This window comes from Trachurus japonicus, chromosome 12, assembly GCF_045865225.1.
Source record: "Trachurus japonicus isolate A0001 chromosome 12, Traja_1.0".
NCBI lineage: Eukaryota > Metazoa > Chordata > Actinopteri > Carangiformes > Carangidae > Trachurus > Trachurus japonicus.
Window position 1 is genome coordinate 20,417,283 of NC_140918.1, and position 18,291 is coordinate 20,435,573.

The following is an 18,291-nucleotide window of genomic DNA, read 5'->3' on the forward strand; positions in this document are numbered from 1 at the left end:
AAAATGTTGGCGTATCCCTTTAACACTTATTAGTCTCAGTACTTCAAAACCACTGTGGTTAAAATGCTATATTGGAAAAGAACAGAACAGACTATATTTGGCCTCTGCCACAATTAGGGATGCACATTTTGAAAAAATTTTCTGACCGATAACCGACGCTCGTTAACCGATTATTAACCGTTATACAACAGTTAGTTCCGACCGGTCCCAACCAAGCAATTTGATTGTACAAGAGACGTTCCATGAGTGCTGATATACAGTATAACAGCACTGCGACTTTTTACAGACATTATCACTCCGCTGTTCAGCTGGACAGGAGCTAAGTGAGAGCCAGGCTCCCCATACAGGAGCTGCCCCATCTCTCTGCTGCTACTACAGTTAGAAATGGACCTGAACATTAAAACCCGAACCTGACCTGGTCCGTCTAATTGGCGATAAATCTCTACTAAACCCGGCTGGAAAAAAATCGCAGCGGGGGCAACTACGTTTTGACAGCGATGTGTTTTGATATTAGCGTTAGCTGTTGTTAGCCACGTAGCTCAGCTACTTAGCTTCAACTGTGTTTATATTGATTACATAGCAGATAAACAAATGTAATACGGTATCGATAACGTCTCTGTATGTCTTCACGCTGGTCCTGTTGCTCCGGTGCTAATCAGACACGGGCTCCGAACCAGAACCAGCACTGGAAGCAGCTCGGTGGAAAAGCTTGTAGCTAGTAGCAAGCTAGTAAATGTTTATGTGTTGCCTGGCAACAGCCTTGTCTCCCTTCCAGTTGCGGAACTATTTCTGTTGGCGGAGCCAAATAAATGATTAAATAAACAAACAAATCATAATCTCTTGTAGTTTATTACTGTTCTAAAATGCGCTCGTAGCACTGTTGTATAAAAGCAATATCACACTCGAGGTCGTGCTGTTGTACTGTATATCAGCACGGTGTGATTATCTGTGGCACTCGGCCTGCGGCCTCGTGCCTAGACCGAATCACAGCCGTGCTGATATACAGTACAACAGCACTCCCTCTCGTGTGATATTGCTTAATTAACCAATAAGATGCTTGCGGCGCACGGCCAAAAAAAAAAAATTTATCGCTCCAATTTTTTATTTTTTTTTGCCGTGACACGTGCGCTCCGACAGCGCCACATCCACTGTGCTCTGTCTCAGCTGATCGCGCTCATATGGAGGTTACATCGTCCAATGTAGAACTGTTTTTATTAGTGTTGCACCGATACCGATACTAGTATCGGTAGGGGGCCCGATACCGCACTAAAATGCTGGCATCGGTATCGACGAGTAAAACAAATGACGCACCGATGCCATTTACTGATATGAACGCTGCGCCTTGTGTCTTCTCTCGCCCGACACTCACTGCTGTGTGATCACACGTGTTCAGTGCATGCCAAGCCAAGTAAGGATGTAAACAATTCAATTGCAGTTAATCCTTTTCAAGGAGTTTTTTGTGAAATGTAAACAAGCAAAGCCGACATAAAGTAGCAGGATCTCTATTTAAATGTGTGCACACCGCACTGAGCAGCGCACTGAGCACACACAGGGGAGAGAGGTGAAAAGAGACAACAACACTGTTACCTGCTGTATACTGGCCTCAGCCTGTACCATCGCTAAAACACAGAGACCAGTGTGTAACGAGTCAAAAAGCCGCCGTCACTGAGCTGCCAAACCGACGCGGGTCCGGTGTGTTTATCAAAGCTTGTTCGCCGTGCTCAGACACCGGTCGATTTGAGCTGCGTTCAGGCTGCAGTGACGGCGGCTTTTTCACTCGTTACACACTCGTCTGTAGCCAGTAGCCTATACAGCAGGTAACAGTGTTGTCTCTTTTCACCTCCTCTCTCCGTGTGCGGTGCGCACACATGTAAATAGAGATCCCGCTACGTTATGTCAGCGCGGTCGCTACCGGAGCTTAATTTAAAAAATTTTTAAAAAGCGCTCGTTGCGGTGCAGCTGAGAGCAGCGGAGTTTCCTCTGCTGCAGCTGATCAGCTGACATGTGGTCAAGACGAAGCTACAGAGTAGACCTGTCACTGTCACAGGTGTCTCTCATCTCATCTCATAGGACTTCAACCTCAGAGCTCTGTCTTCAGACCTGTCCCTGAACATCACACATGGACAGCATGGAGTTGCCTGTGTGATTGGTTACTGAGTTTATTAATGTTTACATCAGGCTGCGTTCAACCAATCAGTTTATGCTACTGTTATTTATGTATATACAGTAATCATTAGTGTAGTGGCAGGAAAGACCATTTCATGTATCAAATCTATTGTGTTGGTCAAGTCAGAGGAAAAATGTTTGGGGTGTGTTTACTGTTCCTAAATGTAAAAATGCGTTACATTTGACCCTCAACATTATTTAAAGTTTAAATAACGTGTTACTTAAACATTTTTACCAGGTAGGCAATAAAAAAGTTCTACTGGATTATAGTATTAGAAGAAAAAAAGCTCTTATATATTTTTTTTTCCAAACTGTGTGGTATCGGAACGGTATCGGTATCGGCAGATACTGCACAGCCGGGAATCGGAAGCGGTATCGGGGGCCAAAAAATGGTATTGGTGCAACACTAGTTTTTATACAAAGTGCAGCCAAACACCAGGCTGAAGGAGCAGCAGAGCTCCTCTGACAGCTCCTCTGTGGAGCTGCAGGAGAGCTGCAGGTGAACAGGCTGGAGAGCAGCGACGTCCTCGTCCTCTTTTTTTTTTTTTCAGCGTGGTCGCTACAGGTGATTCACATCTATGTCCGTGTAGGCTACATTTATTGTCTGACCTTCCTTCATGGGGGCTGCTGCACATACTGTCAGCTAGAGTTGAGCCGGATACTCGGCTGAAACGAGTATCCGGTACGGATAAAGCACTTTTGCCGAGTATGAGTATTATACGAGTAATACGAGTCAATATCTGTGCTCGGAAAAAAAAGAAAAAGGAAGATTGAATGAAAATCCTCATTGGGTAGCTGGCTGTGTCAGCGTTGTGTGATAGGCTACAGCCCCTCCCCTACACACATGCAGGTGAGTTGCTGTGTCCCGCTCTGATCACTCACACAGAACAGCTGACAGCTCTGTCTCTCTCTGTCTCTCTCTGTCTCTCCCTCAGTCACTCAGGTCTTCTCCCTTAACGTTTAGGGTTTCTTCAGCTTCAGCTTTGTTATTACTTCTTCAGTCACTTACACCAGTAGAGTTCTGGTAAACGTGGGTTCGTTCAGACGTGGTGCCGACTCGCGTTGCGTCTCTGCCTGTCGGAGATTTTTTTTTTTTTTTTCACACACGCTCTCTCTCCCTCCGCCGTTCGTCGGAGTTTTTTTTTTTTAAACCGTCAGCTGGCGCTAATCAGTTCACGCACTGAGTGTCTGACACTTTCTTTCTGTATTTCTTTAAAAAAAATAGTAGTGGTATAAATAATAGGCCTATTACAAAACACACACACACACTCTCTCTCTCCCCCCTCCTCTCTCTCTCAGTGATACAGAATAATGAGTGATACAGAGAGAGTAGCTGACATTCAGCTGTCGCTGTCTCTCTCTTACACACACACACACACACACACACACACACACACACACACACACGGTGTGGAAATAAAATAAAGTTAAAAATTAAAAATCACACTGATCATTAAAAAAAAAAAATTAAAGTAAAAAAAAGAAAGTTATGTTGAGTATGAAAACTCTTGTTCATTACATTTTACTTAATAATTGCAACCACATGTGTTGTATTCATTGTTGCAAAACTTGTTGTGTAAATAGTTTGTTTGCTATCATGATCAAAACCATTGATCTGAAGCTCAATGCTGATGCTGTCCTGGAAACAGTTTTCTAATCAGCAATAAATATAACAATTTCTGATCAATCCATATCAATTGCATGCTTAAAATAACATACCGGTTAAAGCCTCGCCCATTTCAAGACAACCCGACCCACTTCTGGGTTAAACCCCGCCCACTTCCGGTTTAGGCCCCGCCCACTCCGAGTACAGATACAGATACAGATAATTCATATGGTTAACAGATACAGATACAGATACAGATAATGCTGTACTCGCTCATCCCTACTGTCAGCCCTCCTGTGTAACTTTTTGCTGCGAAATATGACTTAAGGGACGTGAACTCTGCACGTGTCGACACGCCCCCATGAGTTGACGACATTAGGTAATAATTAAAAAAATAACCGATAGTATTAATCGGTCAAAGTTCTTGTTATCGGTTAAACAGTTAATCATGTGCATCCCTAGCCACAATATTAGATCACATACAGTATAGTCATTTAAAACACCAACTTTACTCCCACGCAGCCAGACTTGAAGACCTAGGTATAAATGGCCCTGCACAGCACTTATTACCGTTTAAAAAACACACACACATATACACACTGCAAGCACTGTCCTCTCTGTAAAATGCTTTTCTGAATTGTGACACATAATTAATCATCACAAAGTCTGTAGAAGGTCCTTCTGGTGGACAGCCTGTCATCATTGTATAGCAATTTGTTCATTTACAGCTTTCAAGTCTCTCGGCTGGTGCTCAGTGTGAAATGCTCTGCTGGACATTGCTGATCAGTAATGAGAGCTTCACGCTCAAACAACATGCTGTCATGGGAAATAGAGGTTGGTTTGAATGTGACCTTTGACCTCAGGCTTTAACTTTTAACAATTCTTCTCGTTTGGGATTTGTACTTTTATATAATTAGAAATAGTGTGACAGTGAGACTGGGAGAATGTGAGATGTCTTTATCTGTCTGTTTTAATGATCAGATGTCAAATCAGTTTTCCTCGAGGGATGCTGTTAGATGCTGCCTCATGTACTTTAGCTTGTTGTCATCAGTTACCATAGAAACATAAATCTCTTCAAAGCTCTTCATTGCTACTAGCTCAACCCGACTCAAACAGATTAGCAAGCAAGTGTTATTGGTTATTGATGAGGCTCCACCAAGATTTGTCTTGTCTTATGATTCGAGGATGAGGAAATTAAAACCATTATAGTTCCCAGTAATGGATGTTTTATTGGTTTAATACATCAGTTAGTGTCACTGCTCAAGATCAGGAGAGAGATGAAATTGTTGACAGCGTTGTTCAGAATTCATCATTAGATCTGAAAATGGCTCCCTCTCAAAAAAACATCAACCCTGGTCACCACTCACCACACTGATGTCTGCAGTCAGACATCAGCTGGAGATCTGTGCTGACAACCAGAAAAGTTCGGGTCAAATCTGTTGTTAAAGGGGCACTGACTCCAACAATTGGATTTATCAGGTTCACTTGAGTTGAGGACAAATGACTCGGTCTGTGTGACATGGAAAGGAATAAGGCACCAGGTGAATCTCAGCTCGGGCTTGGACATGTGTTACAAACCATCAGTATGTTTTTTGAAAGACACTTTCATTTAACAGGCAACTAAGGGCGAAAGATACGTTGCATTATGGGAAATTTAGGGTGCAATGTTTTGGGGGGAGCTCGTCTTCGACTCCAGATTACCGGTAGATCTTTTTTTGCTTTGATTACTCAGGTATTTTTTAATCGGTCTCTCGCCAACTTTGGGGAAGTACAATACTGAATTACTGGAGTGCAGTTTAAATATTACTTTTTTCTTTTTTTTAATAATTGTATGATAGATTATACCGCAATATGTAGACATACCCAGTTTTTGGTCATTTATTTGTACATTTATGTGGAATTATAACACATAATTGTATGAAAAATAAAAACTAATTTATTATAATATTGATTTGTCACCACTCACCTCATTATCCGTATTTTTTTTCTTTTTTTAAGTTTTACATCACATTTTGCATCTCATGCTGCAGCATAGGGACAAGGCTGATAGCTCACTGAGAGCTTTCTTTGATTTACGTCGCTCCTATCACGTGCTCCCTTTCTTCTTCACACCATCCTCATCCTGGCATCTATCTTTCCTTCTCACTCTGCCCGTCCCTGTTTTCTCTTTTCCTCCCTCTTTGATGCCTCTCTCACATCCTCACAGCCTCATTTCTCTCTCGCCCCTCCTCACTCTGTTGAACCTGCTTCTTCATTCGTCTCTCCCTTCATCTCTCCTCCACTGGCCCCCATTCCCACCTCCTATATCCTCCCCTGTATGACTCCTTCTCTGCTCCTCTTGCTCTTTTCCTGCTCCTTTGTTTCTTTCTCTCTCTGCCCCTTTCTTTTCTAAATTTCTCTTACTCACCCTGCCTGTCACGAACAGAGCACGGCAGAGGGACAGTGCCGTCACATGACGGAAACACAGCGTACCGATTGGAGCAGCTCAGCTCTGCCAGAGGCATTGTGACAAAGAGGATGTTTATTTATGGTGATTTGTTTATTTAGTCATGTAACTTGTTGCATTTCTTTCATCCTATACTTAACCTCAAGAGCATCATTTGTTGTGGCTGTTTGCCATTACTGTGGGAGTAACTAGGAGATGGAAAGCAGGGCTGCGAGATGAAAGGGGATAAAAATAAGAATAGGATGAGAGGACTGGGAGAGAGTGCAACAGGAAGGTGGGACACATGGGAGGAGGAGGAGAGGAAAGAAAAGAGGAGATGTGGAGGATGAGGAAGGTTCAATAAAGCAGGAGGTAAAGACATGAAAGGTTGCAAAAAAGGGTGAGTGATTAATTAAAGGCAGGGCTGTAAAGGTGAGCAGTGAAGAATGAGGAGAGAGCAGATATATTCCGTACCCTCCCCCCAGATGAGATTATGTAATGCGCAGAGCCCCAAGCTTTTATAAAATCTAACTAGGATCACCAAGACTTTCCAGGTGTTGTGTACAAAAATGAAAACTTCCCCCCGTGTTCACATCGGCGACACCAGGCTGTGAGGAAGAAACCAATCTCCTGACTAACCTCTGTCAGCCTCCAAGATAATTTCTTTCTTTCATCTCCTTCAATCTCCTCCACCAGTATGGTGTAATAATTTTGGAGGCTGTCATTATTTCCCCTCAGGGACCGTTTGTTTTTGATGTGGCTCTGTCTCTCTCATGACTGCGCTGACGCAATATGATTTTCTTCTTCTTCTAAAAAAGAGGGGGGGCTTTTATCTGGGGAATCACATGTTAAATTTAGTTTTGAAACAGCGCTCAGCCTAATTAAACCTGCTAGTTCAGTTTATGCAGATTAGACGGGAAACATGTCATAGGCATCAGATTTGGTCTGAATCATGTCATCATTTCATGTGTTTTTTTTCTTCTTCCCTGAACATAGTGAAAATAGCTACGTAGCATTCAGCTTGTATGACAGTATGAGCAGTGTTATGTCCCAAGGGAGGAGGAATATTAGCTACCTAATGATAAACAGCTGTCTGCCTGAAAATACCATTGGAGCAAGATTAGCAAATAAAACTAGCTATCAGGACAGCACAGTGAAACTGAGATAGGAAAGGCAAGGGGAGAGAGAGGATGTATGCACTCTTTTCTTTTTTAAGATGGTGATTAAAATTATACCAAAAGACGACCAAGGCCATGTGACTTTAGCTGGCGCAGCCTTTGAGGGTACAAGTGGGAATTACAGGCCATGAGCACATTAAACTTTGTTGGTCTTTGAGTCCCAGAAGTGAAGAGTCCTTGAACAGACAGGACAGGAAATAAAATATGCAGTCTGATGGCAGCTAGTGTAGCATTGCTCTGTGGAACAAGTGCAAAGTTATACATGTTTTGGCTACTGTGGTAGAAATATATGAAGCTTTGCTCTGTTGATAAGCAGAGACCTGAAAAAGTCTGGAGCTACAAACCTGGTTAAATATTATAGAAGAGCGACTGCACCAATAAATGTGTAATACATTAAAGAAAGCATTTATGATATATGGCAATAAATGCAGTTATTGTAAGTGGGAACATTGTGGTAAATGAGGTAGTTCATGTAACTTCATGTAAACTGCTTTTGGCCTTGCAGGTGGTCAACCCCGCGGGCTCTGTAGTTGATTAGTAAATCACTCAGATGGCAGAAAATGAATTGCCCATCATTTTGAATAATGAGATTAATCACTTGAGTCATTTATGAAATAGCAAATATGAGGAGTTTCTGTTTCACATAATTGCAAATTGAGTAACTGGCTTCATACAAAACAGCAGGAAAATTTGGTGGAGAAAAAAAGTATCTTGAACTTTTGGCAAGTTGTGATGTGTGTCATCACAATTTTCTGACAATTTATAGTATGAAAGATAATAAGCTTATTATTTGATAATGCCAGTGATTGATAGTTGCAACCCTGATGGGAACATCTGCTGGTGTTTTTATAAGCAGCTGACTGTAAGGAGACCCAAGGGTAGAGCGAGGACATCGAAGAGAGATTGGATCTTCTAGCTGCTCTGGGGCCTCTTGGGATCCACCAAAGGAATTAGTGAAGGAAAAATGTCATTTGAGGAGCAACACTGGTCGTTTTCGCCTCTGAGACCCAGAATAAACAGCTCAAATATAGACTTGGCAGAGGTTAGAGCTGATTTTCCACTGTTATGACAAACATATTATTTTCCCATCACCTTTGTCTGGAGTAAATGACCAAAGATTGGTTCTTCACACATATTTGTCTGATGTTAGTTCATTTTGTAGCTTTCACAATCCTAATCTTCAGGTTCTGAGCAATGGTCAGTGACAGCGACGAGTAATTCCCACATCAAAGTGCCATTTCAGTGCTGTAACCACCACTGCATGCATAGTAGAGGCTGGTATTTGAAGCTGTATTACCAATCACTTTAAGGGCCAAAAATACTTCATCTGCACTGTGTTTTTTATTGTTGTCACAGAATGTGTGTTTAGTTCCTGATTCACAGGCAGCAGTGGCAGAGCTCACACAGGCACAGTTCAGAAGTTTAGATAATATGGTCATCTTGACACTTTTTCTCCCATCACGGTTGAACTCTACACACAAAAGAAGATTATTACTAAAAAAGTAACATTACAGCTGGGACTGGTGACTGGTCCAATAGGAGCCAGGGCATCTTTATGAGAAGTGTAAAAGAACCAAGGCTGTAAGTCAGGCCTGGTTTGCCCCCTTTGATTAATACATCTCATGAATGTGTGCCTGAACAGCAGCCATAAAAGGCCCTTTAAAGTCCGTCCCTGAATTCTTAGAGAGACCCCACAAAGACTGGATGACCCTTGATGAAACCCTGAATGACACAAGATGCTGGACTTTACATATTAATGAGCTCAGATGAAGAGAGGCTCATAATTTCTTTGGAGACTCAGCATGGGGACAGAATCTCTGTCTCGTTTTTGGGCCTGTGCTCCCAGCTAACATTATTCATCATCATCATTAGCATATCTATTATCACAGTACGCTGAATATATGTTAGATTAAACAGGAATGAGTAGCTTTCTTTGACGTCACTCTTTAAGACAAGTTTGATAGTGTAATATCATGTTGTAAAACCACGGGGTGAGTCAGGCGAAGATGCCAGTGCCTGTCAGTCTGTTTCTTTCAGTCTACTAACACAACATGACAGTGAACTGAAAATCTAGGACTTGGTGTTGGATTTATATAACATTTTCCTGGTTGTTTCCGTTGTGAGGAGGGAGGAGATGTGCAGTGGGATTGACAGTAAAAAGATTCTTGAGTGAAGGAAACAAAGAGGAGAAAAGATTTGAGGGGGTTGAGGAAGGGGAGGGATGGGTAAAAAAAAAAAGTAATTAAGTTTGGGTTTTTATGTGATGACATTGACGGTACAGAAGGTAATTACAAATACATATAAGACATATTTCATAAACAAGTAACATCAAAACAAATTCACAATACCTTTCAGAATATGTCTTGTTCTGTAGTCTACACATTGATGTGCCAGTGATGTATAATGTCTCGGTTACATGATAAGCAGCTGAAAGTATTGATTGGACAAGTCTTGAGTCGACAAAAAGGATTAGGAAATGATTACAGTACATTGTTGGAGACCTTCAAGTCATTTAATTATGAACGGTAGCGGTAGGAAATCCTTGTCCTCCCCTCTGAAATACTGTTCTTCAGAGAAAGGTGGTCTGTTAAAATCTAACAGAGGAAGGTGGCCGCACCACCAAAACGTCCTGCCACACTCTTGGGTAAAAGAGGTGAATTGTCTCCTCCGAGGGAGAAGGATAATGGCGTGCTGCAGTAACTTTGTATTGCCCATTTTACGACAGCCACTCTCATCAGTCTGCCCTTCACACGGCTAATGCAGCGTGACTGCTTGGCTGTGCAGTGAATATAATGGAGACACAAGTTAGGCCACACAGAGAAAGGGGACACTTGTCCAGGTGTTGAGCCACTGTCACAGAAAAAGCCAGCTCATGAGGATTTTTTTTTTTTTTTACGAAAATTGGCGAGTGGCTTTCCGGGGGGATCCGACCTCTGCAACACTATTTTATTTTCTCCTCAGTTGGCACGCTTCGACATCTTCATCAAAAGGTAATTATAGGGCTGACTCGCAAACCGAGTCAGGTCCGCTACAGACTGCAGAACAGACCGGAGAGAGGAGTCAGATCAGGCCGAACAAGCTGAAATTGCTTGTCTCTCATGGCCTGTTTTGGTCATTTGCCACTGCCCGCTGACTCTCGTGATGTCCAACGGCTCGCCGGTTGTTTATTGCTCGCTCTGATTTATGGTGTAGTGAAGTAGAAGCTAGGTGGGCCAGAGTGATAGAGGGGAAAGTGTGAGCTGGAAGAGAGAGTGTGATTAGGAGGAATGAAGTGAGGAAGAAAATGGTCCACAACTTCCTCAAGGGCTTCTTGATCCTCCAAACTATAAGCTCAGTTCTTTCTACTAGCAGCTTTGACTTTTTAGTGCCGCTGCTGAACCCACGCTGGTGAATTTCCAGAAACTCTGCTCTTGCATTTGTAAATGAGCTTGAGGCAGCTTTGCTCTCTTTTTCTTTTTTTTGTGAAATGCAAATAAGGTTCAGGTCAAAGTAAAATGAAACCATAGTAGTAATAGTAAAAGTTCATCCCCAGTGTACAACCGCCTCTAGATGATATGCCCAATCCCCTTCCCAGGTGTTTTCCTTGTAAACCTGACATCCTTAGGTTTGTGATCACACAAGGTATTACATGGCATTTCTACAAGCGGAGGAATTTACATATTTTCAGATGAGACCTATGAATAATTTTGTAGCCGATTACCCCGCTGGAACTCGTCTGTGGAACAACATGAACACACAAAATTAACCCATCTCTGTCTGTTTTAGTCATTTGGGAGCTGCGTGTGGACAATCTGCTTAAAGACAGAGGGGCAAGAGGATTTCTTTTTACTCTAGTGGCTTTACTTAGTTATGATTATCACAGTGTGGCAGACAGGGATGATGGTCCTCCTAGTAGTCAATGCCGTCCATGCATGAGAAGCGTGCCGAAAACCCTTTTTTTAAACGACAGGAGAAAGTAAAAGATATTGCTAACTATCTTAGTGTAACTCTGACAGTTGGCTCGGAAACAAATACAGCGCACACACTCAAACACAAACACAGGCGCTCACACCTGGACATCTCTGCGTCGCCATCTGTCACCGGACCAGACCGTGCCAGCGTTTCTCTCCCGTTTCTCTCCAGTTTGCCTTCGTCAGTGCCTTCGCGGTCTGAATCCCACCGGCCATATTGTCCAGTCTGCTTCACACACGCCCTCCATATTTTTGGAACAGCTAGTTCTGGTCAGCTGATTTGATTAGACAGAATAATCAGTAAAATAGCACTTGTAATGTTTTATTTTTATTTTGGTGACTGATTCAGAAAAATCCATGTACAGCTCAGTGTGGGTCGTAGCCTATGGCAACATAAAAAGTGCTGTGCTGGTAAAAAAAAAAAACCAACTGTGCTGTCAAGCTGTTGCTCTGAAAAGTGAGTCCTTTCTGATTGACAGCTGACTTACACTTCTTCTTGGACTGTACAGACTCTACATGGAGACTGATCTGTAGACCCACAGGAACTAACGGCCTCAGGTGAACTGAGCTGCCTGATATTTATGAACTCAGTCACATTTTACTCTTTAAAGGAGTCATCACCCGGAAATCACATTTTTCCTTGTTAAAACATGTATACTGGTGTTGGACCTCAGTGGAAACTTGCCTGAAAACCTGGGATTTGAAAGTGGCTGAGTTTTTTCGTTTGGGCTCTTTGTAAGATTTGTGGTTTTCTACAGCTAAGGTCATGTTACTGGATAATGGATGCTAATGCTATGTCACCATCAATGACATACAGTTTCTATCTTCTTTTGACATAAAAAATAATGTGTTTACCAAAGTTTTCTCCAAACTCAATTTGATTTACTCCATACACAGACAACTGAAGAATTGCTGAGGGAAAAACAAAAACTGAACAGTCTGATGATGAAATTATTTTTTTCAAATACTGGGGAGTGCAACAGCAGACTGTTACTAGTGTTGGGCACGTTACTTTAAAAAAAAGTAATTAGTTATAGTTTCTACATTATAAAAGTAACCAATTACCAGGAAAATCAATGCTACTATTGCATTACCTTTTTTCTTCTCTCTTTTTTTTATTAGGCGAGATAAAATGCTCAAATATGTCAAATTACTTAGCCTTTCATTACCAAAACCCGAACCTCCCGTTTATCTTGAACTAACTCACTCAGTGGGCCTGTTCCTGCGCACACGGGATTTCTTGATTCAAGTAATGGCGGATTTTATTGACAATAATGGCATTTTGACGCCGGAAACAGTAACTTTTTTGATTAAGGTATCTGTTACAGGAAAAAGTAGCTCCGTTATTTTGTAACATTATTCCCATCACTGACTGTTACCAAGTGCAGGCCTAATCTAAAAACAGTCTTGAGCTATAGCAAGTGGGTAGTAATATAGTGGGCTGTTCTGTTGCTTATGTTAGCATGTAACTTTACATGTAGCTTACTTTTTTAAGGTGAGATTGCTCTGTTAAACAGGTTTCAGGAATCCTGAATTTTCAATTTTGCATTCAGAGCATCTAGGTACACACAAGGCTGTACTGTTTCAGTTTGAAGTTGTTCTTTACTTTACTTGCACTGAGTCTGAAGATGTGTGTGTGGGATTTGCTGGCATTAAAGGTGACTGCTCAGTGCTGCCGTTTATAATATTGTGGTTGTTGTGTGCTCAGTGAAAGGGGAGGTCTTATAAGCACCACCTTACCTTAAACACTAGATTTAAAACAAGTATACATTCTTGTTGATTCCTTTCACGTCTAAGGACAGTGTTGACATTGTTCAGAATGTCAGAAAATTCAGTTATGTCAGATAGTTTTAGTTTTTCATAATAAAAGTCAGTCACGATCAGAATAGTTTATGAGTCTATTGTATAAACTTCTGAGTGTAGATTTGTGTTGAAGCAATGCTGATCTCTCTGCAGTGGCGTACTGACACCTGGTGTTGAATAAGAGGTATTACACAGCAAGAATCCCAGGAAACGTTCATAATATCAATTATTTCACAGTTTGCATCCTCTCGGCAAACAAAGTTGAAAGACACTACTACTTGTAACATGTTCTACCAAGCTGAAATAATCTGATCTTGTATTTATTTCTTCCACATAAATAAAGCTTCTTGTTATTCTGCTCTGTCCTCCTTTTCCTAGAGGGAAACTGTGACCGATATTTAAATGAACTGGCAACATGTTTGCCTGACTCAGATATCCTACGTCTTCCAGTTTCGGTGACGTCGTGGGGCTTTTCTTCTCTTTGGCAGTGTCTCCCAAACATTAAAATATGAAAACATCTCATTACTTTTCCTCGATTATGAAACAGCAGCATGGTGACAGCAGGGAGCCTAGATTGGCAGCATTACATGCACATCCGGGGCTGAGTGATATGAATTGCAGATGATATTCAGGAACCACATTAAAAGCCTTGCTATTCCAATGTAGCTTCGTTATCAGTGACTAAAGATACTACATATATATTTTTATATATATATATATATATATATATATATATATAAAAGCATTGCCTGCAGCTGATTCTAGAAAGAGAGTGAAAGGAGGCCAGAGACAAAGGATGATGTTGGAGGGATAAAAGGATGAGGGGCTGAGGGTGGAGAGGAGGTGGTAAGTGATGGTGGTGCTGCTGCCGGTGGTGCCGGTGGTGGTGGTGGTGGTTGTGGTGGTGGGGGGTGCTTGTGCACAACAAGAGTTTGCATGAGAGAGAAAGAGAGAGAGAGGGAGAAGGAGATGTGGTTTTAAAGGATTTGTGCAGTTGTTTTGTATTAAAACCTGTCACAGCTGATAGAGGAGCGGAGTAACGTGCAGAGAGCGGCCGTACAGCGGCTCGTTTGAAGAAAATCCACTTTTAAAACTACTGACTGTGAATCAGCGAGGACAGCCGGAGGTCCTACTTGGATATACAACTTAACGACTCTCTTTTCCTCTTCCCACCTTCCTCTTCTCCTTCTTCTTCTTCTTCCTCCACCTCTCTCGCTCTCTGGCTCCAATATGTTTTTCTTCCAGCTCGTCATCATGTCCGGCACGGTGTTGTTGGCCTACTACATGGAGTGCACGGACCTGTTCAGCGTGCATGTGCAGGGCTTCTTCTGTAATGACGCTGAGCTCATGAAGCCGTACCCTGGCACGGAGGAGTCCGGCTTCATCCCCCCACTCATCCTGTACTGCGTGGTGGCTGCTGCTCCCACAGCTATAGTGAGTATAAACCCATTATACATGTATGTGTGGTAAACTGGCGACTTACATTGGCACCATATTCTGGAGCATAGGTGGAAATAGTTGTTGCTCTTTTCCACCTCCATCACTCCCTGCTTTTCTCTGTTACAGCAGCCATTTGTTACACATCTGAGACCTTTCCTTCTTCCTCTTTGTTTCCTTTATCAAATAATATCATACTAACCAAAAATGTCACTACACTAGTATCTTAATGTTAGACTTGACATATGCTGTTAAATTAGACTAATATATCCTTAGAGTACAATAATAATAATGATTGTCACTCTTTCCCTTTGAGTTTCTTTGTCAAAGAATGGAAGGAAGTCATGTCTGAAGACTATTCAGATCGTAGTTCTATAGCTTAGCTGAAGGTTTGGCACAGATTTTTGGCTCTGTATTTTGAACTGTATACAGTGTCACTTTCAGTTGTCGGTTTCTGTCTGGCACTAAAAAAAACACCATGCTGAGTCTTCAACATAAGCAGAGTCCAGTCTAGTCGTCTTTGGCTCAGTTCCTGTAAATAGTCTCTGTCCCTTTACGGAGCAACAAAAGATAAGTCCCTAATCCATGATGCACACTAAGTCTAAACAGGTTTGTTTATGTTGTATTCACAAAGGGAGAGTCTGAATTTTTGACTTTCAGAATTATCTTTTTAAAACTCCTGTTTCTTTTCTGTGGAGCGTATCTGGCAGTATTTCATGTCTGCGGTTCCATAGTCATCTGTTTGGACAAAACAGTTAGATTTGATGATTTCTTTTTCTTACTCTTTATAAGCATTACCTGTAGAGGCCTTTTTCATGGCAGACGTGACATAACCCTCATTCATGACCTGTCATATAAGGAAAGGCACTGGTGTAATTACTACTGTTATCAATGGCTCTGTTCCATAGAAGTGTCAGCCAGCATACAGCACACAGTGGCAGGGCCGTGACACTAGTAAAGCTAAGTGGAGTGCAGCCCTCATTCATTACACCAGTGTTTCCAGCAAAAGAGTCAAAACACCCATTGTGTGTCCAAGCTTTTAATTTGTAAAGCTGCTGAATGATTTAAGATGAATGTAGGACAGTGGCTAAATATACAACTGAGACACCTTATGATGAAGTAGCCTCACACAGCCACTAGGTGTCAGTTGTGCTCTGTGCATCGTGACTCCACGCCAGACCAGGCATCAAATGCCTCTGGGCCCTTGAGCCAGTTCATTAATAAACCCATGTCAAATATTTTCTGAACATCTCCTGATTAGTGTTTGCAGGTCTGTGCGTAATATAATAATGCCTTGTTTTACATTTGAAACTGATTCCACAGTGATGATCTATAGAGCCCAGACTTATTAGCTGCCATCTAGTTGTAGCCAAAGAGTGGACGCTGAGTCCATTAAGCATTTTAACTAAAACAGAAAGAATTAAGGCTTTTGGCTGGTGTTGTGGTGCTACAGTAAAAGTATGCACTGTAGCCTCCTCTTCTTTTTTCTATACTGTCTGTATGTATGAATCATTTTCACTGACGCAAATACCTGCTGCAACGCCGAGTCACAAAGAGAGAAACGGTGCGACAAAGGAGAGCCTTAGTTCTTGTGATCTGTGTCTTCTGAAGAAAGAAGCAACCAGAACCAATCATCTGAATCTGCAATCCCTCCACAGTCTCTCCTCACTGTGTTGTTGTTGTATACAGCACACACAATTCTCTCCCACTACAATCCTGTGTTTTTTTTTTTATGTATATAACTCTAATCTGTTTTTGTGTAGTGAGAGCTTGTCCCACTGCAAATGAAGAAAACACATGTAAATAGACAAATGAAGAAAACACCTTCACCAGTTGCAGAAAGGCTGCGAGTTGAAATAAGTGTTCTCAGTCACAAAACAGGACACACCTGGGCACCTTTAAATAAGTTATTAAATGACACAGGATGTGTGTTATCCTAGTCTACACAATAAACACTTTATATGTTTGTAATAATATTTCAGTAATACCTCAAGCTGAGGTTTTTAGCTCATTTTTCTACACTGTTTGCTAGTACAGTGCATTTCTATGTTTGTGGTGTGTGTTTGTATTTAGGATGTTTAGTTGTGCTGCAACTGGTGATGTTTCCCATTTTTGATTTTTTTTCTCTTTTTTTACAGCTTTCTTTCTGCGGTGGTGCACAAATCTGTGAAAATTCATATGTGTGTTGAGCTCTCTAACTCGGACAGTGCACATTAATGAACATATAAAAACATGTAAATGTGCCGGATTATAGCGGCAATGTTAATTTCCATCCGGAGTCCCATAACATAAAAACAGTACATATCACAGTCATATTATTTCCTGTAAGAAAATAATAAGTCACAAAACTGCAGAGATAAAGTCATCCTCTCATTCTGTTTTATGGGAAACCGTGCTCACATTAATTTCAAATAGCTGTACTTTTTCCAGCAGATAGGACAACAGTTTTACTCACACCTTTAATGGCCTCTACATCAGTGGAGTTTCTTGTACTTTAATGTACGTTTCGCTATCTCTCCATCATTATGCTTTCAGATGTGTGTCAGGCGGCTACCCGTCTGCTGCAAATCCAAAAGTTTAGTCAGAATTTATAGACCGCAAAGTGCAGTGAGGAGGCTTTTAGCGGTGTAGCGTATGTGTTTCATTTCCATATCGCAGCTTTAAACATCTTTCCGAATAGACAGCTTCTTTTTTCTATTGTGATTTCCGGAGGCACTTAATCACGGAGGTGATTGCTACTGTAAAGATGTGTCATTCCTGGACGCACGCCACCCATTTTATTTGTAATGAGATATCACTGTTGTGCTGCCTCCTCTTTCACTTGTTTATTATCTGGGGCATTTGGTTCCCCTGCTCCCAGGCTCTAAACAGCGAGTGCTGTTACTGGCCTGTTATGGAGAAGTAAGCCCTGAATTATTGCTACTTTTATTGAACAAATAAAACGCATCCTGTTGCTCGCGTTCCCTTCCCCGTAACTAATTGGTGGGGAGATGCATCAGCGGTCCACCTGCACACACACGCACAAACATGCACGCGCTTTGACACACACTCTGCGAAATAGAATAAATTGGTTTAAAATCTGGAAGAGTGCTCCGATTGGCCGGGAAATGTGACAGACGATATTATTTCCAGCTGATTTGGTGAGAGTGCATCTGTGTGCAGTTGTGACAAGACTCTTTCTGCACTGATTACTCCACTAAATAAATAGGAGGAATCAAAGAAAACTACAACCTAACTTAATAAACTAATTTAAGAGTGAGTCTTAATGTAGAAAATTATGTAAATAAAATTAGTTTACTTTCAGAAAATGAAAGCTCAAGTCTGGTTCCTGCCTTTATGCTTTTTGTATATCAGGGTAGTTATTTTCTTTTGTTTCTTATGGTGACGTAGTTTTACATAAAACTCATTAAATCCTTTTAAGATTAAAACTTTTTTTCCTTAATCTTGCTTTCCCCTGATCACAGACTTCCTCCTTGCAGTGTGCTGTGTCAGCTGTTAAAGTTTGGTTCAACACTGCCGGTCATTTCCCAAACTTCCATCCATCCATTTCTCTCCCCTGGATATACAGAATGTGGCCTTTGTGTTTCACAGTCTCTTTATCCATCTGCGTGCCATCCCCAACTTTTTAATTGTGCCCTTTGATAGTGCTGTGTCAGGTGCTGAGGTTATGCTTGACACTGTATATCGCTCCATCTCCGCATGCGTCATAAACCAGCGAGGTGGCCG

The 18,291-nt window shown here is 41.6% G+C and overlaps 1 protein-coding gene across 4 annotated transcripts in view; it reads left to right on the forward strand.

Annotated features, from left to right (window-relative positions):
- The window catches only part of plppr1 (phospholipid phosphatase related 1), a 106,891-nt gene that overhangs the window by 68,092 nt on the left and 20,508 nt on the right, over positions 1 to 18,291 (forward strand). For all 4 annotated transcript variants that reach the window (XM_085793816.1, XM_085793818.1, XM_085793815.1 and 1 more), the window contains one exon: positions 14,374 to 14,562. In XM_085793816.1, coding sequence (XP_085649942.1) covers positions 14,374 to 14,562 — 189 coding nt within the window. The remainder of the gene's footprint in view (positions 1 to 14,373; positions 14,563 to 18,291) is intronic.